Source organism: Psittacula echo (genome assembly GCF_963264785.1).
Source record: "Psittacula echo genome assembly, chromosome: 5".
In the NCBI taxonomy this organism is placed as follows: Eukaryota; Metazoa; Chordata; class Aves; order Psittaciformes; family Psittacidae; genus Psittacula; species Psittacula echo.
Genome location: NC_137739.1, coordinates 22,801,914 through 22,829,004, shown reverse-complemented (window position 1 = coordinate 22,829,004; position 27,091 = coordinate 22,801,914). Strand labels below are relative to the sequence as shown.

At 45.3% G+C, this 27,091-nt stretch overlaps 1 protein-coding gene across 1 annotated transcript in view; it reads right to left on the bottom strand.

The window, feature by feature from the left end:
* The window catches only part of NELL1 (neural EGFL like 1), a gene marked incomplete at both ends in the record, with an annotated part of 311,518 nt that overhangs the window by 149,449 nt on the left and 134,978 nt on the right, over window positions 1–27,091 (bottom strand). Inside the window, one exon of the mRNA XM_080619121.1 lies at window positions 2,119–2,244. Coding sequence (XP_080475247.1) covers window positions 2,119–2,244 — 126 coding nt within the window. The remainder of the gene's footprint in view (window positions 1–2,118; window positions 2,245–27,091) is intronic.

The window sequence follows — 27,091 nt, the reverse complement described above, 5'->3', positions numbered from 1 at the left end:
ATACTTATTTTAAATACATTTATTACTGTAACATACAACTATTTCTGGATGCAACAGGCAATGAACCAAGTTTCTCCTGAGCTATATTACTTACTGTGCTTTTTAACAGGGATGTCAAAAAAATAAGTCATTTCAGCAAGATAATGAACCTGCAAGAAATAGCTCTCTCTCTCATTCTATTATTTTGATTTTATCTAAGTTCTGGGTTTTTTTGTGCACGCACTTTAAATGAATGCTCACCCATTCCTGTCAGGCAGCTTGTCTTACTACTTCACACTTGTTCAATACATCCCAAATACCAGCTATCTGAACCACTTGCATGCCTAATGATAGTGCCTTGCTGGAGGAAAAGGAACATTAGGAAATGGGGAGCGTGTACATGGAAAGCAAGTGTCAGATTATCAAAACCACTTTCCCATCACTGTGAAGGCCGCTACCTCATGCAGCACAAACACTGAGAACAAAATTTAAGGTCTGAAACTTTTCTGCAGGGCAGACTGTAAAAGATCAAGAAAAAAATCCAAAGATTTTTACTCAAAAGACATAGATTGTACAGACATAATGACTCTCTGGGCAAAACAAAACCCAGTTTCCTGACAACTATTTACTATCAACCTCTCTCAAGAGGTGGGCAGGACTTTCCTACAGTTTTTATGAACTCCATAATCTTAGCTACAAGACATGCTGTCATCATCAAAGTCAACATTTCTCATGACCTTCCCTAAGGATAACGTGCATGACAACATAATTATTCCAGGCTGGAAATCATTCTCCTATTGAATACTCCTGTTGCATCTTTCCACTTGAGAAAATAGCTCACACAACCCAATTCTAAACGTGATTTCATGTCAAGCTGACTTATTTCCATTTCAATACATCTGCCTGATATTTTCCTTCTTTGCCACACAGGTGCACCATCAAAATAAGCCCGAGATCAGCCTTTCTGGAGCTCTGGGATTGACAGATGTTATCCAGTGATGTACAGCTGGGCCCAGTGTTTCAGCAGCTACTCACATTCTGCCCAGAGATCGCAGAGAAGGTCCCTTAAAAACCTCTGTCAGGAATTACACCAATCTATTTCCCACTTAAGGAGTTTTAGAGCTCATTTTGCTGACAGGTATTAAAAAGAATCACTGGATTTACTGTCTAATACTTTCACACTTGTTCTCTTTTCTAAATAATATGTGTCAGTCCTGCAGACATTACTTCTCAGCATTAAAAACAACCATTTCCAAACTACTTAATAACAAATGGTTTGGAGGACTTTATACATTTTCAGTTTTACGTTTACAAACTTGTTTCAGCTCTGTCCAGAAAGCTTCTCCTCCCAGATAATTTCTCATGTTTCAATCCACTGACTAGTTTCAAACCTCAGGTAATAAAATTTCTTCTCCCTACATGTATGATCTCATCTCAGCCTTTGTACCTCACACACCAGCCAGCCATGGGACAGAAAATCACAGAATCCCAGCCTGGTTTGTGTTGGAAGGGACCTTAAAGCTCATCCAGTTCTAACCCCCTGCCACGGGCAGGGATACCTTCCACTAGACCAGGTTGCTCCAAGCCCTGTCCAAGCAGGCCCTGAACACTGCTAGGGATGGGGCAGCCCCAGCTTCTCTGGGCAACCTGTGCCAGTGCCTCACCACCCTCACAGGGAAGCACTTCTAACCTGAACTTTCCCTGTTTAAGTTTGAACCCATCACCTTATCACTACAGTCCCTGATGAAGAGTCTCTCCCCAGCATCCTTGTAGGCTCCCTTCAGACACTGGAAGCTGCTATGAGGTCTCCACGCGGCTTCTCTTCTCGAGGCTGAACATCCCCAAATTTCTCAGCCTGTCTCCATATGGGAGGTGCTCCAGACATGAAGAGATCATGTCCTGACCTACAAAAACCCTCAGTGTGTGCACCACAGGGCTTCTTGAGCCACCATCCAAAAAGGGTCATACACAGGAAAGGTACCTCATAGCAGATCTACCTGCCTCACTTGTGCCTAAATTGTACACCAGTACAGAGCCAGCTTGTATGTGACATTTGATACGGCACAGGGACCAATGCAAAGGCAAGGGATACACACAACACAGTGTAATGGTGTTATTGCTGTATGCTCAAGAGCTCACCTGTACAGGAGAAATCATCCACACGGACATATCCCGTGGCACAGTCACAACGATAGGATCCAGGCAAGTTAACACACACGGTGTTGGCATGACAATAATGCATCTTGGCAGCACACTCATCGATATCTGTAGGGAAGAACCACCGAGGTAAGTTACAGTCAGGCTTAGGAAAACATAACAACATGACACAATATTAGAATAAGAGAAAACAAATTCCATTTACAAATCCAAGGGCAATTTGGTTTAACTCCAGCACTGGGCCTACAAGGATGCTGGAGAGGGACTCTTCATCAGGAACTGCCGTGACAGGACAACGGGTAATGGATTAAAACTTACAAATGGGAAGCTCAGGTTAGATATAAGGAAGAAGCTCTTTACTGTGAGGGTGGTGAGGCACTGGAACAGGTTGCCCAGAGAAGTGGTGAATGCCCCATTTCTGGCAGTGTTCAAGGCCAGGCTGGACAGAGCCTTGGGCGACATGGTCTAGCGTGAGGCATCCCGGCCCATGGCAGAGGGGTTGGAAATAGATGATCTTAAGGTCGGAACTAGATGATCTTAAGGTCCTTTCCAACCCTAACTATTCTATGATTCTATGATTGGCTAGGGCTTGGAGCAACCTGGTCTAGTGGAAGGTGTCCCTCCACATGGCAGGGGCTTGGAACTAGATGAGCTTTAAGGTCTCTTCCAGTCCAAACCATTCCAGGTTTCCATGAATAAAGAAGGAGACAAGTTTAGTACAGAAGTATTCCTTAAAATAGACCTAAAATTCCTGTGTGATAGCAATGGGTTCCTTCTGCTGTTCTTCATGAAATCCTTTATTTTTTTAATGCTGAAAAATTAACGCATACATTTGGGTTTTTTTCTGTGGCAATGTTACAAGACAAAAACTGATGCAGAGTTTTCAAACACATAAAATAGCATCACAGGTGTGCAGCACTGACAATCCTACCTGCCTTATTGGTAACCTAAAGCATGAAGGCACAGTGCCTCTGCACAGCAGGTGGCAGCTGCAGTGAGGGACAGATAGGACATGGCAATGTCTGCCACAGCAATGCAGCAGATTCAACTGCTGAGTTGATGGGTGAGTGTCCCAGTCCCCCAGACTCACTCAAGTGCTAGGACAATGCTCTTTCCCTGCAACTCAGGAACTCCTGCGGCACAAGTGAGATCAGGGACAGTCCATTTTAAGCTGCTTTACATCATTCCAATGGAACAAAAAGATGACTACGGAGCAGTAGAAACTTGACTCCATATCTCTGTTTGCTTGAGGATCTCTACTGCTGTTGCAATTCCAAAATTCAAAACTGTTTTCACAATAGTGAATCAAACCCATCATTGATTGGCCTGTTTAAATATCCCAAAACTCAGTGATACTGTAAACTGTAAAATCTTCCCCCCTCTTTCCCCACAAAACCAGATATTACACTGAAGAATTCTCTTGATTTCTTTTCTCAGCAGGACAGATTTTCTGCTTAGTAGCACAGATTTTACATGAAGTAATTCATGGTTTTCAAAAGATTAATTCTAGTGTTCCATATGTCCACACAAAGAAAAATGAATCAGACTCATTTTTCCCCCTCTATTACGTTTTCCTTGTTATTCATTGCTCGCACTCGAGTAAGGTATTAACTGACAACACAGCTGAAGAACTCCCTCAACCAGTAGGGCTGGTCACCACACAGTGTGGTCTCCTCCCACATCCCTCTGCACAGTCATCTACAGAGACCAAGCTACAGTCTCTCTTCTTCCTTCCATCACCTGGTGCTTATGGAGATATAATGGAGGTGCTACAAGGGGTGAGTACCATAACAACAGGATTTAACCCCAGAATAGGAGGGTTAACCTCCACAGTGGAGGGATCATTGTGCACATGCAGAGGTCTTTGTTGCCTAAATTCAGGTGTCCTTTTTAACCTTCCTAAACAGAAATAGCTGCAGTTGAGGTACACCCACATTTTCCAGTCTCTGAAAATGAAACACATGCCAGCTACACTCACACTTGCTATACTACAGACATCTGCCTGGTAAGAACTACTAGCTAAATCACTGTGTGTTGGCCACCAAACAGCTGTCAGTTGGTAGTGATTGCTGACTGCTGCCAACTTGGGCTGAATTAGAAATGATGGCCTGGAGGCAAAAGACTCGATATACCACAGCAAAAGCCTTGAACTACCTCGTTCCCACATCGCTGTTGCTTCTGCTGCAGTGCCACTTGACAAAATGAATTTTAAAAAGTCAGGAGCATCAATATATGGAAGATAAAAGCCAAGAAAAATCCTCCCACGTCTTGTTATCACACCACAGAGCGCTAGAGCCACCTGGGAAACACTCAGGTATTGACGTGTGCTCACGCTGTTCTGTTTGCAGCCTCTTTATAATAGGCTTTTGGAGCATAACTTTGAGGAGTTTTGTTCTTGCATATCTAATAATTTCCAAGCATGAAAGGGAAAGGAACAAAAAGATGTGTGAAAAGAAAGCAAGAATGTCAAAACAGCAATCAATCTACCTGAAAATTAACCTTACGGGCTACCCTCTATCTCCAGCTGCCTCACTGAGAGCACTGGACAACAGTCCTCCTTCTTCCCCCAAAGCAAAGAGAGAGGATTAAAAGTCTCAGAGGTGAAGGAATTTAAATTTTGGTTCATTGCAAGCAAAGCCCACATTACTGTAACACAAAATAGGAGAATACCAGTGATACAAAGAAAATCCACAACCTCTGTGAAAGTATTACTATGGGAGTATTTCTCAAAAGGAGACTCAAAAGGACTTCAAGTAATGGCTGCACTACAGAGGACTGAGAACAACTGACACCGGGTTGCTGCAGAAACTCTTGAGTCCAGAAGGAAAATGCTGGGTCTAACAAAGGCAGCAGAAGGAACAAAAGATCCCTCTCTTCAAACTTTGCTCATCTACTTAACTCTTTCTGCAATCTCTCTTTGGGCATCTTCCACAAATCCTTTCAGTATTTCTCCTTTTCTTTACCTTTGCAGTATCAGGCTCCTACTAATACACACATTTCTCTTACAGAGAATAATACTGAGAGGTCAAAACTGGCAATAGTATTTTCTTATTAAAGCCTAAAGGGCAATGCTAAAACTGTTGTTCTGGACCACATCTCTGCACATTCCTGTAAAAGGTTAGGTATTCATCACAAAAAGCTTTGGGTTTTTACTTAATACCGTTAGAGTAAAATCCACAAAGCACCCAGTGGTATAGATCAGCTCGGCTGTAATGGAATTCAAATTGTGATTCATGTGTATAGATTGCTTGTCGCATTTGAGATATTAGAGCTCATCTTCTAGTGGTCTTCTGAGGTGATAAAAATATATGATTTATGTTTCTCTCTAGACTGGTGAAGTAGTTTGTTTTTCTTTTCCAAAGGTATACTTATGGTCTCTAAAATAAGACTTGACACAGTATAATGATCATTCACATCTCACCAGCTGCCATCTCCATAGGCTACCTCTTTGCAACAACAAAGACGTTTGGGCTTCAGCTTTCCAGTAAGGACCATAACATTACAGGGTGGGTTGGTTTGGTGAGCGAGAGCTGTTCTTCTGGGTTCAGGTGTTTCCTTAACACTTAACAGAATACACATGAATTATATTTTATTATTTGTGCCAGTGGAAAGGAAAGTATCTCAGTGCAGCTACCTGCTTAGCACCTGCCATGCCTTTTGCCACACAGCAGCTACTCATCATCTCATACCAACCAATCAGGCAAAACAAGATGGAATGGAAACACAGTACAAGCAGCATTCAACCCATGGCCAGCAAAAGAGGTTTTCAGGTGCAAATGTACTTTACAAACCATTTGTCTCTTCTCATGCCTGACTTGGTATCCTACTGCTAAATATTTATAATATTGAAACATGACAATAAGATACCAAATAATAACTGGGGCCTCTTTTTACTGTTTGTCTCCTCCAATGAGTCTTATCAAACCAAATTCATCTCTGCCGTAAAGAGGGCACCATTCCTGTTAATGACAATGGGAGTATTGTCCATTCACCCAAAAGGTCAAAGTGACCTACTGGTTTTTAAACTGCTAGCCCTGTAACAACCACAAGTGAACGATCTTTAAGCAAAGCACACTCTATCTCTGCAATTGCAGACCACAGTTTGCATGCATTTAATAATAACCCATGTGGACATGAGCACTATCACCACCTGCTGTTTGGGGCTTCAGAGTTTAAATACTGGATGACAATAATATTCCAATCAAAACAAAATGACTATGAAGTGTTCCAGAGCACCAACAGGTGTGTGTGTAAGTCTGCTAAGTATCAGAATCAATTAGTCCATTTGCAACTATCTCCCAGCTACTTGCTCTCTGGTTGGGAGCATGTTTCTCCAAACTTGATCCTAGTTTTCAAGCCCCAAGAAGCAAGGACAGAAAATCGAAGATGGAGGGGAGAGAGGAAGGACAGAATTGCAGGAAGCTCTGATGTCTAATTCATGACTCTCACCTAGAAAACATTATTAATGGGGGGGTAAATTCACCTCCCCTCCTCTTATTCAAGTTAATACTATGCCTTGACATGACCTGTATCATACTCTGGTCTAAATATTTTGGTTTTTAATAATGCAGAATCAACCTGGGTTGTTATTTAAATAGTATCAAATCTTAAAATATATGGATGGACCACTCGGTGGATAAAGAACTGGCTGGATGGTTGCACGCAAAGAGTTGTGGTCAATGGCTCGATGTCCAGCTGGAGACCGGTAATGAGTGGTGTCCCTCAGGGATCGGTGTTGGGACCGGTCTTGTTCAACATCTTTGTTGGTGACATGGACAGTGGGATTGAGTGCGCCCTCAGCAAGTTTGCCGATGACACCAAGCTGTGTGGTTCAGTTGATACGCCGGAGGGAAGGGATGCCATCCACAGGGACCTTGACACGCTTGTGAGGTGGGCTGATGCCAACCTGATGAAGTTTAACCATGCCAAGTGCAAGGTCCTACACCTGGGTCGGAGCAATCCCAGGCACAGCTACAGGTCGGGCAGAGAAGAGATTCAGAGCAGCCCTGCAGAGAAGGACCTGAGGGTGTTGGTTGATGAGAAAATGAACATGAGCCAGCTTCAGTGTGCACTCACAGCCCAGAAAGCCAACGGTATCCTGGGCTGCATCAAAAGCAGCGTGACCAGCAGGTCGAAGGAGGTGATCCTGCCCCTCTACTCTGCTCTTGTGAGACCTCACTTGGAGTATTGTGTGCAGTTCTGGTGTCCTCAACATAAAAAGGACATGGAACTGTTGGAACAAGCCAGAGGAGGGCCACGAGGATGATCAGGGGACTGGAGAACCTCCCGTATGGAGACAGGCTGAGAAAGTTGGGGCTGTTCAGCCTGGAGAAGAGAAGGCTGCATGGAGACCTCATAGCAGCCTTCCAGTATCTGAAGAGAGCCTACAAGGATGCTGGGGATGGACTCTTCATTAGGGACTGTAGTGACAGGACAAGGGGTAATGGGCTAAAACTTAAACAGGGGAAGTTTAGATTGGATCTAAGGAAGAAATTCTTTACTGTAAGGGTGGTGAGGCACTGGAATGGGTTGCCCAGGGAGGTTGTGAATGCTCCATCCTTGGCAGTGTTCAAAGCCAAGTTGGATGAGGCCTTGGGTGACATGGTTTAGTGTGGGGTGTCCCTGCCCATGGCAGGGGGGTTGGAACTAGATGATCTCAAGGTCCTTTCCAACCTTAACTATTCTATGATTCTATGATTCTGTGATTCCCAAACTGATGAAATCATATAGACAAAGTTTCCAAGACAGTGTAGCACAACAGTACTGGAATATAAAAGAGGTCCTAAAATTTCAGTCACCTTACACTCCCGCAACAAGGAACACATGGAATTTTCACACCACTGACTTAACAGTAACCTTGTTCATTGTATTCTGGTTTGTTCTCCAAATGCTCCCTGATTCTGTCCTCTCCTGCCTTTACCTCCTTTCCACTGCCAGGCTCACTTGACTTCAGCTCTGCTTACCTGTTTTGTTTTAACCCTCCCACTGCCTGTCCTCTTTCTCCTCTAACATCCCCCAGACCTGGTTTTTACCTTTAGCATAGGGCTGGTTCTCAAATTGTGCAACACAGCCCTCAAGGAGACACAAAGCATAGGACAGCAGGACTGAGCAGTTACCTGTGAGCTGGCAGCAGCTCAGTTTCCAATAGTTGCCTGACTAAGAAAAGACTAATTATGGCTGCAGATGTTCAGGCCAACCTTAAAACTGCTCAAAAGCTTGAACTCTCTGATAACAATTCATCTCCTCCACACAGGGCAGCAGTATAAGCACAGGTGACCCTCATCATTCCTCTGACTTGGATGGATAGAGCTGCTGCCCTTTTGGAGGCAGGGAAACAACCCAAATCAAAAGCAGGTAAAGCCAAAGGAACATTCCTCTTTCAACAAGGCTGAGAAACATTACCCTGATGGCGTTAATTAACTAAGTAGCCAAAAAGCCTTCATAAATTACGGCTGGTGTAGCATCACCTGGGAATCCATAAGAAATAAAATATTATCAATATAATAACATCAGGATGTACAATCACTGACTTTTAGAGCACCATTGAAACGGTGCAGCCTCTTCCTCTGGGCACAGCATAAAAGTGCTTTACCTTGAGATACCTACTTTAGGATCAGGACAAGAGTATCAATATTCTAATTCTACTTTCTGTCAATTTAACTGTCCCTCTAGGGATGACACCTCCATCACTATCAGGTTAAACAAACAAACCAACAAACAAACATTTCAACACACACACAGTGACAGACAAATCCCAGCAGGAGAAGTTGTCCACTCTCAGCCTGGGAGTACACAGGGGACTTCATGGGTTACAGAACAAATGCTTTATCCCTCAAGAACAGGACTAGGGAATGAACCAGCAGGGATCTGTGCTATCTTTATCTATTGTCAGAGCAATATTCTTGACAATGTTGCCAAGGACGCTGCAATAGGTGAGAGATAAATTCAGAGAAAGATAGAAGATAAACTCAGAAAAAGATTGCAATTCAAATACAATGCATTTCAAAATCTCTTCATAAAAATTTGAAATTAGAAATAAGCCCATGTAGTTCTAAGTCCCATGTTGGTGTCAGGTTGTTCTTTCACATTAGTTTTGACTCAAAAATACTCAAAACCACTTTGCTGTTCTTTTTTATTCTTTCTTAGAGGTGGTACGTTCAGGAGTTCACATGATCAATTCTTTCTTCCATCACCCATACTGACTCAAAGTTCGGAAATAATCATATTTGTACATTCTACCTTTCTCGGAAGTTTTCTTAAAGCTCCACTCCAAATTCTGGAGTAAATAAAAAACTGGATAACAACAAAGCTGGGGTGCCCAAGGTTCATCCTTGCAAATGTAATAAATGCCTGCATGGCTACAGCAGCATGTCTCCCAATAAAGACAATATTGCTTAACTGCAGTACAGGAATCATCAAACCATAGAATCAGCTAGGTTGGAAAAGACCTTTAAGATCATCAAGTCCAACCTTTAAGAATTGAAAAGGCACTTCTGAGTTTCTGGCACCTTTTCTACAGGGACTTGAATGCATTTCACGCACGCTGACATGGCAGCTGCTTCCACAGGTGGCTCCTCACCACGCTTCCTTATGCCACACAAAATGGTGGCTGTGCATGCCACGGGCCTTGTGCTTCTCTCCTCCTTGGCCCCACCATACCAGTCCATGCAGAGGCTGCTAGGAGAAGGTGGAAGCAGGTGGAAACAGTAGGTGGGATGGGATGAGTCAGCCCTGTCCAGCGCAGCACCAAGCACTGCTAAGGGGGGTGGAGTGACATCACCTCAGCTCGCACTCACCAGGCAGTAAGAGAATATCATCTTTGGCAGCTCATCAGAAACAAAACAGCACACACAATATGAACATCCACTGACTCTTCCCATCCTGCAGTAGGCAACAGACCATGAAACAATGAGGACATTCCTCCCTAGACATCATATATATCCTTCCCTAAAGCAGGACACAGACTGGAAGTCTCCTAGCTGTTGAGGAGAGGGTGATGCAATAACGAGGTTCATCACAAACCATCTGTGGGACAAACTCTTGCCACCAAAGAAGATTTGATAAGCCAAGCTGTAAACTGGGAGTTGCATTGTCATAGTCAGTCAGCACAGCTCTGGACACTGTGAGCTTTCAAGTCTGGAATCACCAATTTGACACTGTTCTCAATTACTCCCTGTCTCCATACCTGGAGTATGATGATAAGGGACTGGTCTGCACCACGCTTCTCCAATGAACCCATGCAGATGGGAATATCTGTAAACTCTATTCCCTTACATAAATGGTGCTCATCAGTGCAACACAATTTGCCTATCTGCAACACAGGAGTTAACCACTTTCCCCTGCTAGAACCCATGGCAGAACCTCAACAAGTTACTACAGGGACAGAGTAGTAAGAGTTATATACCATAAAATCTAACTGGACTGTTCTCCCTTGGTATTTAGCACCACTTTCACCCATTTTTCTTCTTCAAAGGCTCTTAATGCATGAGAATACATTCTAAATCTAACTGCTTGATGCTTGGCTGTATGTTACCACTACATAAGTCTACAACAAGTACAAGGTTATGTTACTACTGCTCCCAAATATATTACAGCCCATTAGAAAAAAAAGCAATATAATCACCTCATTCTTACAAAAATAGCTCTGTTCCCTGGAAAGATTGTCTCTAGTTTAGTGATTACATAAATGTGTTCCCAGAGCCCTGTTTGCTTTGGCTTTGATTTCACTTGTGAAAGAAACTCCTCTGGATCTCAGTAAGCACTGATGAAATAACTACTGCTGTTGAGAAAAAATGTCAGGTTTCTGTAAGAGATTCACTTCCTTATTTATTGTTATTTATCTTTCTAAACATTCTTTAGAGATACCAGTGGATTTCTAGATTTCAGAGATACCAGCATGGGGAAAAGGGGAGGGAAAGGGAAGAGGTGAGGGGAGCATTGCTTTTCTCGAATCTTCCATTCACCTACATTAGCCAAACAACATGATACATTGAAATAACTATATCTATTTGCATTCAGCTAATATCTTACCTTTTCAATCCCTTCTATCTGGTTTTACTAATGACTAAGGGTGAGCAATGGATTAGTGTATCAAAATGAGCAACTCTTTCTTCATGCCCCTATACTGACAGCCATAACATTAAATACCTGTGTCGTGATTTAAGCCCAGGCCATAAATCAGAACCACGCAGTCTACCCACCCCCCCACTCCCACCTTTCTTCCCTCCCTCCCCTGCTCCCAGAAGGATGGGGAGGAGAATGGAAAGAATATAACTACCATGGGTTGAGATAAGAAGAGACCTGTAACTAAGGTATAACACAAATCACTACTGCTACCACCAATAATAATAATGATAAGGGAAATAACAAGGGAAGAGAATACAATACCACCTGTCGAAACCCAGCCCGACCAAGCAGTGAGCCAGCCCTTCCGGGTAACTCCCAGTTACATCCCGGGCATGACGTGCTGTGGTATGGAATACCTCTTTGGCTAGTTTGGGTCAGGTGTCCTGTCTCTGCTTCCTCCCTGCTTCCCCTCCTCTCTGGCAGAGCATGAGACTCAAAACGTCCTTGGTCAGACTAAACATTTGAGCAGTAACTAAAAACATTGGTGTTATCAGCGCTGTTCCCAGGCCGAAAGTCAAAAACACAGAGCTGCACCAGCTACTAAGAAGGAGAAAAAATGACTGCTGCTGCTGAACCCAGGACAACCTGGTTCCATGAATGCTTGTCTTAGAGCAGCATCCACAATTTCTGCTTCATTGCTCTATTTTTATACCTGAGACTCTTACCCAGTTTGTCTCCTTCTATCCATGTCTTGCGCTATGGACTGGTTTACTCTTTCAAATACACACAGATGCTATCTTCAAATGATAAATTGTAGAAGGCTGCCCATAAAATCGATCTGGAATCCCTGTGCCCACAGCTACCTTTTATTGTGGCATTTTGAAGGACATTATGTATCTCTGAAAAATTAAGTGCTGATGAAAACTGTAGGTTTCATTGGGTTTTTTTAGGGGGTGGTGTCGTTACCATATCTTAAAAATAAAAACAAAAAAAAAAAACTCAAAAAAACCCTAGTTCCAGGAAAACTACTTTTCTTGTATTTTATAATGATTTGTAATATATACTGTTACAATAAGTGAGACAGCTGATATGTTAGTAGCAGGAAATCATACAAAATTAATACTCCACCATTTTCACACTCAAGTAATTTGTTCACTCAAGGACCATTTGTGCAGTGCAAAGCAGCACAGAGATAATGGAAAAATCTTGTCCCATGTTGCTAAACACTCACTGTCCCCCATCTTCTCTACTTATGGCCTTCACAACAATATTTGCATTTTCCTAAATGTTCTCTCATAACATCTTTTCAACCATTCATTATTCATCTATTTGCATCAAATCCTGTTCCTCTATCTAGCTCTGCTGAAAAACCCACATGGAAGCACTGGACTTGAAGGGACAGACTCCTCACCATTGCAAAGTTGGCAACTACGCCTCTCCAAAGCCACTCAAGCCAAACCAGGTGGTTACTCATGATAGAGGATTTACTAATTTTGTCTTCATGGGTCCAGATTATTCCCTGTTAATCGGGTTCCACAGAGGTTTAGAGACAAATATCTTAGTCAAATAAGAAAATTATGGTATACTGCAAAACAGTTCTTTTCCTAGCATTCCTCTAAGCCATGCTGAACACCTTTCTTTGTTCCACATTCCTGCCACACAATCTAGTCTTACTGTCTGTGCCTTTTTAAATTTAATCTAAAAAATAAAGCGAACATCAGCATAAGAAAACTGCCTCATTTTAGATACTGGAAACAGTTTTTCCCTATCAACACAACCTTAATTGACATAATAGAAGACTGCAGGATGCATTTCTCATCCCAGCAAATACGGTAATCAGGTGTGATTTACAGCTCAAGTTACTGAAAGAGGCATTTCTGGTTTGGAGACTGCAACAATCCAGCATTCCTTAGGCATAACCTGAGTTAAAGAAGAGGAACCGTAAAAGGGGGCAGGGAGGCAATCCAACAGGTGGTCATAAAAATATTCTTTACCTGCACCCCTAACTCCTGCCTCAACACTTGATGAAATATAGATGAAAAATCTATAGATATCTAACAGATAATCTAATAGATGAAAATCTATTTTAATTGGTTTGCTTTTGGCTATGTAATTGAACTGGTAATTTAATGGTTTCCCCTTTGATAAAACAGTCAAAGTGTAGCTGCAGTTAAATAAATACATCAATAAATAGTGACACTCAGGTCCTTACGATTTCATTTTAATTACTAATTACATTCAAATTACTACATCCACTATCATCATCATAAAGACTATCAATGACGTCTTTACTCACATTCCCATTATCAGTATCAGCTACTAAGGAATTCATTTACACACATTCCCTCAAGTTCCACCAAGACCAGTGGTCAGAGCACAAAGAAAGGAGGGAGCAGAGAAATACTGACCCAATACTCCCTGGTCATGAAAGCTCACTGTGAGCTGTCTGTTGTGTGGTTGATGTTTTAATAGCAGATCTTGAACGGGCACATGCCCTCCTGCCAAGAACCTTACTGCAAACAAGCATTCTCAGACTTTTCAGAAGCACCCCAACTTGTGGGAGTGGAGCTCAGGAACAGAGGCAGCATTATGTTGTTACCCATGACAGTAAATCGCTATTTTATTGCCAGCAGCGTCATGTCTATTTCAGAGCAGAGTTGTGCAGTGGCAGAAGCATACATCTGATTAAAGAAATCCTTGTGCACTCTGAGTTCAATGGGCTTTGAACCAACCTGCTGAACAGTGTGTGTATATGTAAGCATCCAATGTATTTGCACACTGCAGAGGGAGATGCATCAACAAAGATCTACTGAACTGAAGGAGAAAGAAAAGGAGACCTGAACCAGCACTACTGGTTTCAAATGCTTCACTCTGTCTCAATTTTTTAAGCTAAATTAAGTGTTGTTTTAAACAAAACAGTAACTTTTAGATTGCTGTTGATGAAAACTGCCTGGGTTTTGTCCCTGAAGAGAACCATTTTGAAACCAATGTGAGCTTTGGATGGAGACTTCTGTAGATATCTAAAATGCATTTTCACCATCTCTATCAAGAAGCAGAATTCCAGCCTGATTTCCTTGGTCATTCTACAGTAATTGTAAGTAAACTATGAAAAACATAAACACAATAGAAATTGACAAGCTGTGGATATAAAGTCAATCCCCAAAATCAGTGCAAAAGAATCCTCATCTCCAATAGTTTCCACTCCTTTCTCTTCCCTCCATCTACATTTTAAGACACTGTCCTTTTTTCTTAACAGCAATGTAACCTAGTCCCACTGTAACACACAGCATGAAGTCACTCCCACAGCACAGCCAGACAGGACACAAACTGCTTTAAGAAAACACACATTCATTGCTGGAGACTTCTAAAAACACAGAAGGTGATGGCTGTCAAAGTAAAGCTACTCCACACAGAACTCCTACAATTATAAAGACCCAATTCTGAAGTGTATCTGAGATGGGCTTTCTTAACATGTTTCTCACTTCTGTTACTGAAAAATATTCCAAGCATACAAAGCCCACGCCAATGCAAATAAACATGTCTATACCAGCATGTAACAGGGAACACTGATTTGTAGCTGCAAAGAACAGAAAGAGCCAGCAGGCAGTGATAGGACCAAGGAGTCTGGCTGCTGCAGATTATTCCATGTGCCTTGAAGCCTGGACAAGAGGTTAAATGAAACCCAAACCAAAACACTTCTTACCTTAGCAAACTCCTGGATTGAGGTATACAGTTCCAATAATCATCTGTCTGTTCACATGTCACTATCCTGGGTATTCTTTACTTTCCTGGACTGCTATGTTGTCTAACTGCTACTGCTGGATAACATCTGTCAAAACATGTCCCTTCCCAGCTAGTCTACCATTGGACAACCGCCACTTGCAATGAGCTTTCAGCAACAGGGTGAACAGACACCTGGTTAACTCACCAGCACCTAGAAAACACTGAGCAGCAAGGCAGGCATAGGAGTAGACACCTCTAACACAGATGCATCCCTGCACTGCAGCAAAGAACAGCCTCCACGAAAGCACAGACAAACACCATGAAAACCTCTTCTTCACTCGCAAAAGGAATAACAGCACTTTTAGTACTGGTGTAAAGAGAAGTGAAGAGAGAAGCCACTGTCTCTATCCTCGTTCTCAGTGTGTGTCCCTTGATGGAATGGAGAGGGAGCATGTCAAAACTGGTTCAGAATAACAATGCTAACAGAAAAAGAGAAGTGTCCTTAATGTTTGGGGAAAAAAAGTAGATTAAACTGATATAGAGAGGGAAGTAAGAGACTAGATGTTCAGATAACAATCCAAGGAGTACGTACATGACAACATAGAGCAAACACGTTGGAGCAGGGGGGAGAGTGTGAGGAGTCCTCCCCCTGAGGAGGAAGGAGTTGCAGATACAGCCTGTGATGAACCAACCACAACCCCATTCCCCCATCCCCCTGTGCTGCTCCAGGGCAGGAGGTAGAAGAATCATGAGTGAAGTTGAGCCCTGGAAGAAGGGAGGGGTGGGGTAAGGTGGTTTTCTGATTTGTCTTTATTTCTCATCACCCTACTCTGATTTGATTGGCAATAAATTAAATGAGTTTCCTTAAGTCGGGTCTGCTTTGCCCACAGTGCTAACTGGTGACCAATCTCCACGTCCTTATCTTAACCCACGAGCTCTTCATTGCATGCTCTCCCCCAGCTTGTTGAGGAGAGGGTGATACAGCAGCTTGATGGGTACCTGGCAGCTGCCCAGGTACAGTCAACACCCTTCATTTACTTGTCATTTCAGACTAAGAAATTTATATCCTTTAGCCTGTGATAAAGCAATCTAAGTACTTATGTCACTGTGTTTGTGATCCCTTAAGTACTAAAGAGTGAAGAATCAGAGACCCATTGAAGACGGAAAGGCAAAACAAAGATTTTTCAAGCTTCCACTCTACTTAGTCCTCTAAGAATGATGCTAATAACTAATTTTAGCAGCTGATAGGTGCAATTTTAATTAGTTGGGCATCGGTTTTCATTAAGGCAAGTGATGTACTGAAACCCTGTAGAGTAATAAAACCATCATTTAACACAACTGCCAGCCGTTTTGAAGCAATTCCCTTGACAGTCTATTAAATCAAAGCAAAGGTGTGACTACTGTATCTAGACTGCATCTATAGCTTTGGGTATAATAAATCTCAAGGAAAAATTAGTAATGCACAAGAACAAGATCTGTACACAGAGTACATGCTGCTCTCTCACAAAACTGATATTCAAGATGAAAAAATATATCTTTTTTTTTAAGTCATCCCCATTCTTCCAATCAAAAACAGCTTCTTGTCCTCCTGCACTGCTTTCACAAACTCAGAGAGAAGTAAGTGAAATCATCTGGAGACACAACAGATTGATCAATCCCATGGTCTAACAAAGATGAAGATATAGATACATTTCTCCTTAAAAATCTGTTTCTATTTACCTTCCAGTTTTTCAGAAATCTTAACAACTTTGTTCCTTAGTTCTCCCTCTCATTATCTTGGCAGCCCTAAAACACTTCCTTTGTCTAGTCCACAGACCTGAATTCACAAAAAGCTGACTGTTCATGCACATATCTGAAGACAGTTATGTTCACTCTATCGCTTCAACCAAACTGCACATATCTCACTTCCGGTCTTGCCTCATAAATCAGTTCCTACAACCCCTTCATCATTTTTACAGTCCTTTCTAAATAGCTTTCTATTTATTAATTTTAAATTATCTAACTGCACGTGCCATTTGCCTCAATACGTCACACGCTCTGAACTCTGCTTCTGAATCCTCACAAGGATTTTGGGAAGGGTAAAATCATATGCTGCTTTGACCTTGGAAAATTATCCCTAAATCAGACTCTGCTAAAGGAGTTTTAGAGAAAAAATGAAGGAAAAAATATTATATAGGAATAGTGAAATCACTGTGCTTAAATAATTTTGAGGTTTACACAGTGGCATAAAGACTTCCTAGCCAAAGGAAGATTGATATGTTTTATAAATATAATTATATAGCATATTATTTGCACTGATTCTGGGTTATACAAAACTTCTTAATGTTTTCCAACTCAGCACCAGCCTCTTCTGTTCTGATAAACACGCCATAAATATGCTAATACCTAAAACACAAGTGTAGGAAAATTACTGGGGGGGGGGGGAGGGGCGAATTAGAGACAACTGGGGTGTAACACAAGTTGTAGCATTACAGAAACCTTTTTAGGGTGAAATACAGTTGCCACTTTCAGGACAGTTGGCATGCACAGCATCTACTCCACCACGGCTCTGTAGGCAACACAACCTGCTATCCTAGAGGAGCAATGGAGGATAGAGTGGAGCAGAGACACTGCAGCCAGGCTCTGCTGTACTCCCTGCAGGTCTGGGAACCTGATGATACCACACTTTCCTTAGGTGAACCTTGCTCATTATAGTTTCATTGTAATACTAATGCACACCTCCAACACAAAGTCACCCGCCTCCAAGGTGCGACCACTTCTCATCAAGCATTCACTCTGCATTTTATCAGCTGTATCTTTAAGAGACAAAGCTGTATCTTTAAGAGACAAGTGAGAGAATTTTACAACAGTCAATAATAAAAGAATGTATGTCTAGCATCACTCAAGCTCCACCTGAGAGTAAAGTATAAAAGTGAATGAGAGACAGGTGAAAGATAGGGACGACTCCATTGTAACTTCTGGGGTCAGTGGAGGTGCTGAACCCGTCTTCTCCCCAAAGGGATGCCTATTGGGTAAGAACTTTATCTTATCACAGAATCACAGAATCCCAAGGGTTGGAAGGGACCTCAAAAGATCATCTAGTCCAACCCCCCTGCAAGGGCAGGGTAACCTAGAGTACATCACACAGGAACTTGTCCAGCCTGGCCTTGAATATCTCCAATGTAGGAGACTCCACAACCCCCCTGGGCAACCTGTTCCAGTGCTCTGTCACTCTCACAGTAAGGAAGTTTTTCCTGATGTTCACATGGAACCTCTTATGCTCCAGTTTACACCCATTACCCCTTGTCCTATCACTGGACATCACTGAGAAAAGCCTAGCTCCATCATCCTGACACTCACCCTTTACATATTTGTAAACATTGATGAGGTCCCCCCTCAGTCTCCTCTTCTCCAAGCTAAAGAGACCCAGCTCCCTCACCCTCTCCTCATAAGGGAGATGTTCCACTCCCCTAATCATCTCTGTGGCTCTGCGCTGGACTCTTTAAAGCAATTCCCTGTCCTTCTTGAACTGAGGGGCCCAGAACTGGACACAATATTCCAGATGCGGCCTCACCAAGGCAGAGTAGAGGGGAAGGAGAACCTCTCTTGACCTACTAACCACACCCTTTCTAATGCGCCTTAGGATGCCATTGGCCTTCTTGGCCCCAAGGGCACATTGCTGGCTCATGGTCATCCTCCTATCCACCAGGACTCCCAGGTCCCTTTCCCCTTCACTACTTTCCAGCAGGTCAACCCCCAACCTGTACTGGTACATGGGGTTGTTCCTCCCCAGATGCAAGACTCTACACTTGCCCTGGTTGAATTTCATCAAGTTGCTCCCCGCCCAACTCTCCAGCCTGTCCAGGTCTCGCTGAATGGCAGCACAGCCTTCACAGAATCACAGAATCACAGAACACCAGGAATTGGAAGGGACCTCAAAAGATCATCTAGTCCAATCCCCCTGCCGGAGCAGGAATACCTAGATGAGGTTACACAGGAAGGCATCCAGGTGGGTTTTGAATGTCTCCAGAGAAGGAGACTCCACAACCTCCCTGGGCAGCCTGTTCCAGTGTTCCGTCACCCTCACTGAGGAGAAGTTTCTTCTCAAGTTTAAGTGGAACCTCTTGTGTTCCAGTTTGTACCCATTACCCCTTGTCCTATCATTGTTTGCCACTGAGAAGAGCCTGTCTTCATCCTCGTGACACTCACCCTTTATATATTTATAAACATTAATGAGGTCACCCCTCAGTCTCCTCTTTTCCAAACTATAGAGACCCAGCTCCCTCAGTCTTTCCTCATAAGGGAGATGCTCCACTCCCTTAATCATCTTTGTCGCCCTGCGTTGGACTCTCTCCAGCAGTTCCCTGTCCTTCTTGAACTGAGGGGCCCAGAACTGGACACAATATTCCAGATGCGGTCTCACCAGGGCACAGTAGAGGGGAAGGAGGACCTCTCTCGACCTACTGACCACCCCCCTTTCTAATGCACCCTAGGATGCCATTGGCCTTCTTGGCCACAAGGGCACAGTGCTGGCTCATGGTCATCCTCCTATCCACCAGGACCCTCAGGTCCCTTTCCCCTTCACTGCTCTCTAATAGGTTATTCCCCAACCTATATTGGAACCTGGGGTTGTTCCTACCCAGATGTAACACTCTACACTTTCCCTTGTTGAATTTCATCAAGTTTCTCCCTGCCCAACTCTCCAGCCTGTCCAGGTCTCGCTGAATGGCAGCACAGCCTTCTGGTGTGTCAGCCACTCCTCCCAGTTTAGTGTCATCAGCAAACTTGCTGAGGGTACACTCAGTTCCCTCATCCAGGTCGTTGATGAAAATATTAAACAGCACTGGTCCCAGCACTGACCCCTGAGGGACTCCACTAGTCACAGACCTCCAGCTAGATTCTGCCCCATTGACCACAACTCTCCGCCTTCTTCCTTTCAACCAGTTCTTGATCCACCTCCCTACCTGATCATCAAGCCCACACTTCCTTAGCTTATCTATGAGGATGCTGTGGGAGACAGTATCAAATGCCTTACTGAAACCAAGAAAAACCACATCTACCGCTCTACCATCATCCATCCACCTAGTTACTTCCTCATAGAAGGCTATAAGGTTGGTCAAACATGACTTCCCCTTGGTAAAACAATGTTGGCTACTCTTAATGACCCCCTCATCCTTGATATGTCTAGAGATGGTGTCAAGAATAAGTTGTTCCATCATCAAGAATAATGTTGTCTACAATGAAGACTGGGAGGCCTCCTATAATCCTAGGGTGAAATTGGTGAGCTCAGCTCCCTCCTTGAAATGCCTGTACACCAATGCGTGCAGCATGGGAAATAAGCAGGAGGAGTTGGAGACCTGTGTTAAGTCAGGAGATTATGATCTGGTGGCAATTACAGAGACATGGTGGGACAGCTCACATGACTGGAATATACTCATGGAGGGCTATGTCCTTTTCAGGAAAGACAGGCCAGCCAGGCGGGGTGGTGGGGTTGCTCTTTATGTGCGAGAGCAGCTGCAATGTACTGAGCTCTGTCCAGGGACAGGGGACGAGCGAGTTGAGAGTCTGTGGGTGAGAATTAAGGGGCAGGCTGGCAGGGGCGATACTGTTGTGGGTGTCTGTTACAGGCCACCAGATCAGGGTGAGGAAGTTGACGAGGCCTTCTACAGGCAGCTGAGAGCGGCCTCACAGTCACAGGCCCTGGTCGTCGTGGGGGATTTTAATTTCCCTGATGTTTGCTGGAAGGACTACTCAGCAACCCAGCCACAGTCCAGGAGGTTCCTCCAGTGTATGGATGATAACTTCCTCATGCAAATGGTGGATCAGCCAACCAGGAGAGAAGCGCTGCTGGATCTCATCCTCACTAACAAGGAGGGGCTGGTCGAAGCAGTAAAGGTTGAGGGCTGCCTTGGTTGCAGCGACCACGAGATGGTGGAATTCAGGATCTTGTGTGCTAGGACCAGTACAATAGCAAGTAGAATTGCAACCCTGGACTTTAGCAGGGCAAACTTTGGCCTTTTCAAGCAATTGCTAGGGGAAATCCCATGGGCAAGGCTGCTTGAAGGTAAAGGGGCCCAAGATAGTTGGTTGGCATTCAAGGATTGCTTATTCCAAGCTCAAGAGCAGAGCATCCCGACACGTAGGAAGTCAAGGAAGAGGGCCAGGAGACCTGCGTGGCTGAATAAGGAACTGCTGGGTATGCTCAAGTGGAAGAGCAGAGTTTATAGGTCATGGAAGGAGGGGCTGGCCACTCAGGAGGAATATAAGGCTGCTGCTAGAGGATGTAGGAAGGCAGCTAGGATGGCTAAGGCCTCCTCTAGAATTAAATCTGGCCAGAGGGGTCAAGGACAACAGAAAGAGCTTTTTCAAATACATAGCTGATAAAACTAACACCAGAGGCAAGGCTGGCCCACTGGTGAATGGGATGGGTGCCCTGGTGACAGAAGATACTAAGATGGCAGAGTTATTGAATGCCTTCTTTGTCTCAGTCTACTCTGCCGGAGGCAGTCCTGAAGAGCCCTGCACCCCTGTGACCTCAGATGAAGTCAGGTCAACGGAGCAGTTTGCCTTAGTCCATGAGGAACGGGTTAGGGACCAGTTGAGCAATCTGGACATCCATAAATCCATGGGTCCAGATGGGGTGCACCCGCGGGTGATGAGGGAACTGGCGGAAGTCATTGCTAGACCACTCTCCATCATCTTTACCAAGTCTTGGGAAACGGGAGAGGTGCCTGAGGACTGGAGGAAAGCAAATGTCATTCCAGTCTTCAAAAAGGGCAAGAAGGAGGACCTGGGTAACTATAGACCGGTCAGCCTCACCTCCATCCCTGGAAAAGTGATGGAACACCTTATCCTTGATGCCATCTTAAGGCATGTCAAGGATAAGAGGGTTACGAGGGGCAGTCAACATGGCTTTACCAAGGGGAAGTCGTGCTTGACCAACCTCCTAGCCTTTTATGAGGAAATAACATTGTGGATGGATGATGGCAGAGCGGTGGATGTGGTCTACCTTGACTTCAGCAAAGCATTTGACACAGTCTCCCACAGCATCCTCATAGCTAAATTGAGGAAGTGTGGCCTGGATGATCAGGTAGTGAGATGGACTGCGAACTGGCTGAAGGACAGAAGCCAGAGAGTTGTAGTCTATGGGGCGGAGTCCAGTTGGAGGCCTGTATCTAGTGGAGTGCCTCAAGGGTCAGTATTGGGACCAGTATTATTTAATATATTCATCAATGATTTAGATGAGGGAATTGAGTGTACTGTCAGCAAGTTTGCTGATGACACTAAGCTGGGAGGAGTGGCTGACACGCCAGAAGGCTGTGCTGCCATCCAGCGGGACCTGGACAGGCTGGAGAGTTGGGCAGGGAGAAACTTGATGAAATATAACAAGGGAAAGTGCAGAGTCCTGCATCTGGGCAGGAACAACCCCAGGTTCCAGTATAGGTTGGGGAACGACCTGTTAGAGAGCAGTGTAGGGGAGAGGGACCTGGGGGTCCTAGTGGATGGCAGGATGACCATGAGCCAACACTGTGCCCTTGTGGCCAAGAAGGCCAATGGCATCCTGGGGTGTATTAGAAGGGGGGTGGTCAGTAGGTCGAGAGAGGTCCTCCTTCCCCTCTACTCTGCCCTGGTGAGACCGCATCTGGAATATTGTGTCCAGTTCTGGGCCCCTCAGTTCAAGAAGGACAGGGACCTGCTGGAGAGAGTCCAGCGCAGGGCGACAAAGATGATTAAGGGAGTGGAGCATCTCCCTTATGAGGAAAGGCTGAGGGAGCTGGGTCTCTATAGTTTGGAGAAGAGGAGACTGCGGGGGGACCTTATTAGTGTATATAAATATATAAAGGGGGAGTGTCATGAGGATGGAGCCAGGCTCTTCTCAATGGCTAACAATGATAAGACAAGGGGTAATGGGTATAAACTGGAACACAAGAGGTTCCACTTAAACTTGAGAAGAAACTTCTTCTCAGTGAGGGTGACAGAACACTGGAACAGGCTGCCCAGGGGGGTTGTGGAGTCTCCTTCTCTGGAGACATTCAAAACCCGCCTGGACACATTCCTGTGTAACCTTATCTAGGTGTTCCTGCTCTGGCAGGGGGATTGGACTAGATGATCTTTTGAGGTCCCTTCCAATCTCTAACATACTGTGATACTGTGTAATTACCCGGGTCCTCCTTCTAGCCCTTCTTATAGACTGGCGTGACATTTGCCATCCTCCAATCCTCAGGCACCTCTCCTGTTTCCCATGACTTACCAAAGATGATGGAGAGCGGCCTAGCAATGACCTCCACCAGCTCCCTCAGCACCTGTGGGTGTATTCAATCCAGACCCATCGATTTATAGATGTCCAGATTGCTTAACTGATCCCTAACCCAATCCTCATCTACCAAAGCAAACTCCTCCTTTATCCTGACTCCTTCTGGGGCTACAGGAATCTGGGGCCCCCGGGGAGAGTCTGCAGGAATAAAGACAGAGGCAAAGAAGGCATTCAGCACCTCTGCCTTCTTTATATCCTCTGTCTCCAGGGCACCCACCTCATTCAGCAGTGGGCCTGAATTGCCTCTTGTGTTAGTTTTATCCACTATGTATTTGAAGAAGCCCTTTCTATTGTCCTTAACCTGACTTGCAAGATTAAGTTCCAAGGAGGCCTTAGCTGTCTTAATTGCCTCCCTACATCCTCTAACAACTGTCCTATATTCCTCCCAGGTGGCCAGCCCCTCCTTCCATAATCCATAGATTCTCTTTTTCCACATGAGTTTGCCCAGAAGTTCCTTGTTTAACCACACTGGTCTCCTGGCTCCCTTACTTGATTTCCTACCCATTGGGACGCTCTGATCCTGAGCTTGGAAGAAGTGGTCCTTGAATGCTGACCAACTATCTTGAGCCCCTTTACCACCTAGTACCCCTTCCCATGAGACTTCCCTTAGCAATTGATTGAAGAGGCCAAAGTTGGCCCTTCGGAAATCCAGAATTGTGGCCTTGCTAGGTATTCTATTCCTCCCACACAGGATCCTAAACTCCACCATCTCATGGTCACTGCAGCCAAGGTTGCCATTGACCATCACCACTTCAACCAGACCCTCCTTGTTGGTGAGTACTAGATCCAGCAGCGCTCCTCTCCTAGTTGGTTTGTCCACCATTTGCATTAAGAAGTTATCATCAATGCACTGGAGGAACCTCCTACACTGTGAATGATTGGCTGTGTGAGTCTTCCAGCAAATATCAGGCTATGTGAGCTAAATGCCCAACTCATGCCAACTCTTCTTAGTGATTATTGCTGAGGTGAGCAGCTCGAGAGATGACGCCTTCAACACCGGAGCGGGGGGAAGCTCAGCCTCCAGGAGCCTCAACTCAGAGCGGCGACAGCCACAGAGGGAGCCTCAAGTCCTGGCCAGGCCTTGCCCAGGAGCCGGCAGCTCAGGTGACGCGAGCAGGGACTCACAGGGGGCGGAGCCAGGAGGAGCGGCACCAGCCCTGACTGGGTAAAAACCTGCCCAGGGAGCGCGGCGAACAGGGCGGGTCGAGGCAGTTTGCGCGGGCGGGCGAGCGGGATGGTTCGCACTCGCCGTATGACCAGGGCCCGGTCTGGGAGCTCTGCTCTGGCTGCCCCGGCGGTGGCCAGCGTAGGCACCCAGACAGAGCTGATGAGAGGGGAGGCGGCAGCGCAGGGCTCGGAGTGCAGAGAGTGCCTGCACTGGTCTCCTGAGGGAACGGTGCCCAATGGGCAGGGCTGCACTCGGTGCCCCCTGGTGCAGGTCCTCCTGCAGCAGGGGCTGAGCTGCGGGACGCTGTCAGCAGGCTGCAAGATATCAGGGAAGCTGAGAGGAAGCAGGAATGCTTGCTCCAGGCCCAAACTGTGCAGGGGCCTCAAGTGTCCACTGTGGCTCATGGAGGAAAGGAGGAGGCCGTTAACCCAGGAAGCTGGGAAACAGTAACAAAAAGAAACAACAAAAAAAGGAGGAAGAGGACAAATAAAACCAAGGGGCTTCCTCCTAAATCTGCTGTCCCCGCCCAGAACCGCTTCGCAGTTCTGCAGGGGGCTAAAGAGGAAACACACACCTTGCCACATGAACAACCAGCTGATGCAGCAGTAAAGAAGATCACTACTGGTGCTGTGAGGAAAAAGAGGCAGGTCATAGTAATAGGGGACTCTACTTTGAAAGGCACAGAGGCACCCATCTGTCGGCCTGACCCAGTCTCAAGGGAGGTGTGTTGCCTACCTGGGGCACGGATCAGGGATGTTGCAGAGAGGCTGCCTGCTATAGTAAGCCCCACGGACTATTACCCACTTCTAGTGATCCATGTGGGTGCTAGCGACGTTGATAGCAGTAGCCTGGAGAACATACAGAAGGACTACAGAGCCCTGGGAGAGGTGGTTAGGGGCTCTGGAGCTCAGATTGTCTTTTCATCAATTCTCAAGGATACAGGGGAGGACCTTAAAAAAGCTAGGAGGATTGGCCAGGTTAATAAATGGTTAAAAGGGTGGTGCCATAGTCAGGGGTCTAGGTGTCTTGAACATGGGGCCCAAGTTTGTAGGCCAGGTCTAGCGGGGGCTGGTGGAGCTGGTCTGGCAAACAAGAGGAAGAGTGGTTTTGGTAGGAGCCTTGCCAGACTGGTCAAGAAAGGTTTAAACTAGATGTGTTGGGGGAGGGGGGCATCATTCCATCCCAACACACCCAGTCAGCTGCCAGCACCTATAATAAATGCTGGGAGCGATGCAGAGATATTCCAGCTGCTCCAGCCAATGACACGGCTTCATTTGGAGCTCGGCTCAGATGCCTCTATACAAACGCCCGTAGCATGGGGAACAAACAAGAGGAATTAAAGATGTGTGCACGTCTACAGGGATATGATATAACAGGCATCACAGAAACATGGTGGGATGGCTCCTATGACTGGAGTGTTGCAATGGAAGGTTACAGGCTCTTTAGAAAAGACAGGCCTGGCAGGTGGGGAGGGGGAGTTGCTATTTATGTTAGGGATAGGCTGGAGAGTATGGAACTCTGTCTGGGGATGGGTGATCAGTTAACAGAGAGCTTGCAGGTCAGGGTGAAAGGGAGAACAGCGATGGGAGACATTACTGTGGGGATCTGTTACAGACCGCCTGATCAAGAGGAATCTGTGGATGAAGCACTCTATGGACAGATAGGAACAGCCTCACGCTTGCAGGCCCTTGTTCTTGTGGGGGACTTCAATCACCCTGATATCTGTTGGAGAGACGGTATGGGCCTGCAGCAGTAGTCCAGGAGGTTCCTCAATTGTGTGAAAGACAGCTTCCTTCTGAAAGTAATAGAGGACCCGACAAGGAGAGGTGCCATGCTTGACCTCGTGCTCACCAACAGGGAGGGGCTGGTTGGAAATGTGACAGTCCAGGGCAGCCTTGGTTGTAGCGATCATGAGATGGTCAAGTTTGAGATCCTCAGGACAGTGAGAAGAGCATGCAGCAAGCGCACTGCCCTGGACTTCAAGAGAGCAGACTTTGGCCTCTTCAGGAACCTGCTTAGTAAGGTTCCATGGGATATAGCCCTAGAGGGCAGGGGGGCCCAAGACTGTTGGTTTGTTATGCAACAATCACCTGCTACAGGCTCAGGAGTGTTGTGTCCAGAATAGAAGGAAGTGCAGCAGGAGGGCCAGGAGACCTCCATGAATAGATAACTGAGGGAAAAAGGAGGCTTATAAAAGGTGGAAGCAAGGAGAGGCAGCCTGGGAAGAATACAGGGATGTTGTCCGGGAAGCTAGGGACCAGATTAGGAAAGGTAAGGCTCAGTTAGAATTAAACTTGGCTAGGGATGTTAAAAATAACAGGAAGGGATTCTATAGGTATGTAGAGAATAAAAGACAGACGAGGGACAACGTGGGCCCTCTCCAGAAGCTATCAGGAGAACTGGCTACCCTGGATTTGGAGAAGGCTGAGGTTCTTAATGACTACTTTGACTTCAGGGAAGTTGTCAGTGCTCCATCCCTGGCAGTGTTCAAGGCCAGGTTGGACAGAGCCTTGGGTGACATGGTTTAGTGTGAGGTGTCCCTGCCCATGGCAGGGGGGGTTCGAACTAGATGATCTTAAGGTCCTTTCTAACCCTAACTAGTCTAGTCTAGTCTAGTCCAGTCCAGTCCAGCTGTACATCACTTCAAGCTTGGTTTTGCAGACAGCCCCTGTCACCAGCAATCCACAAACCTTATCTTGTATTTT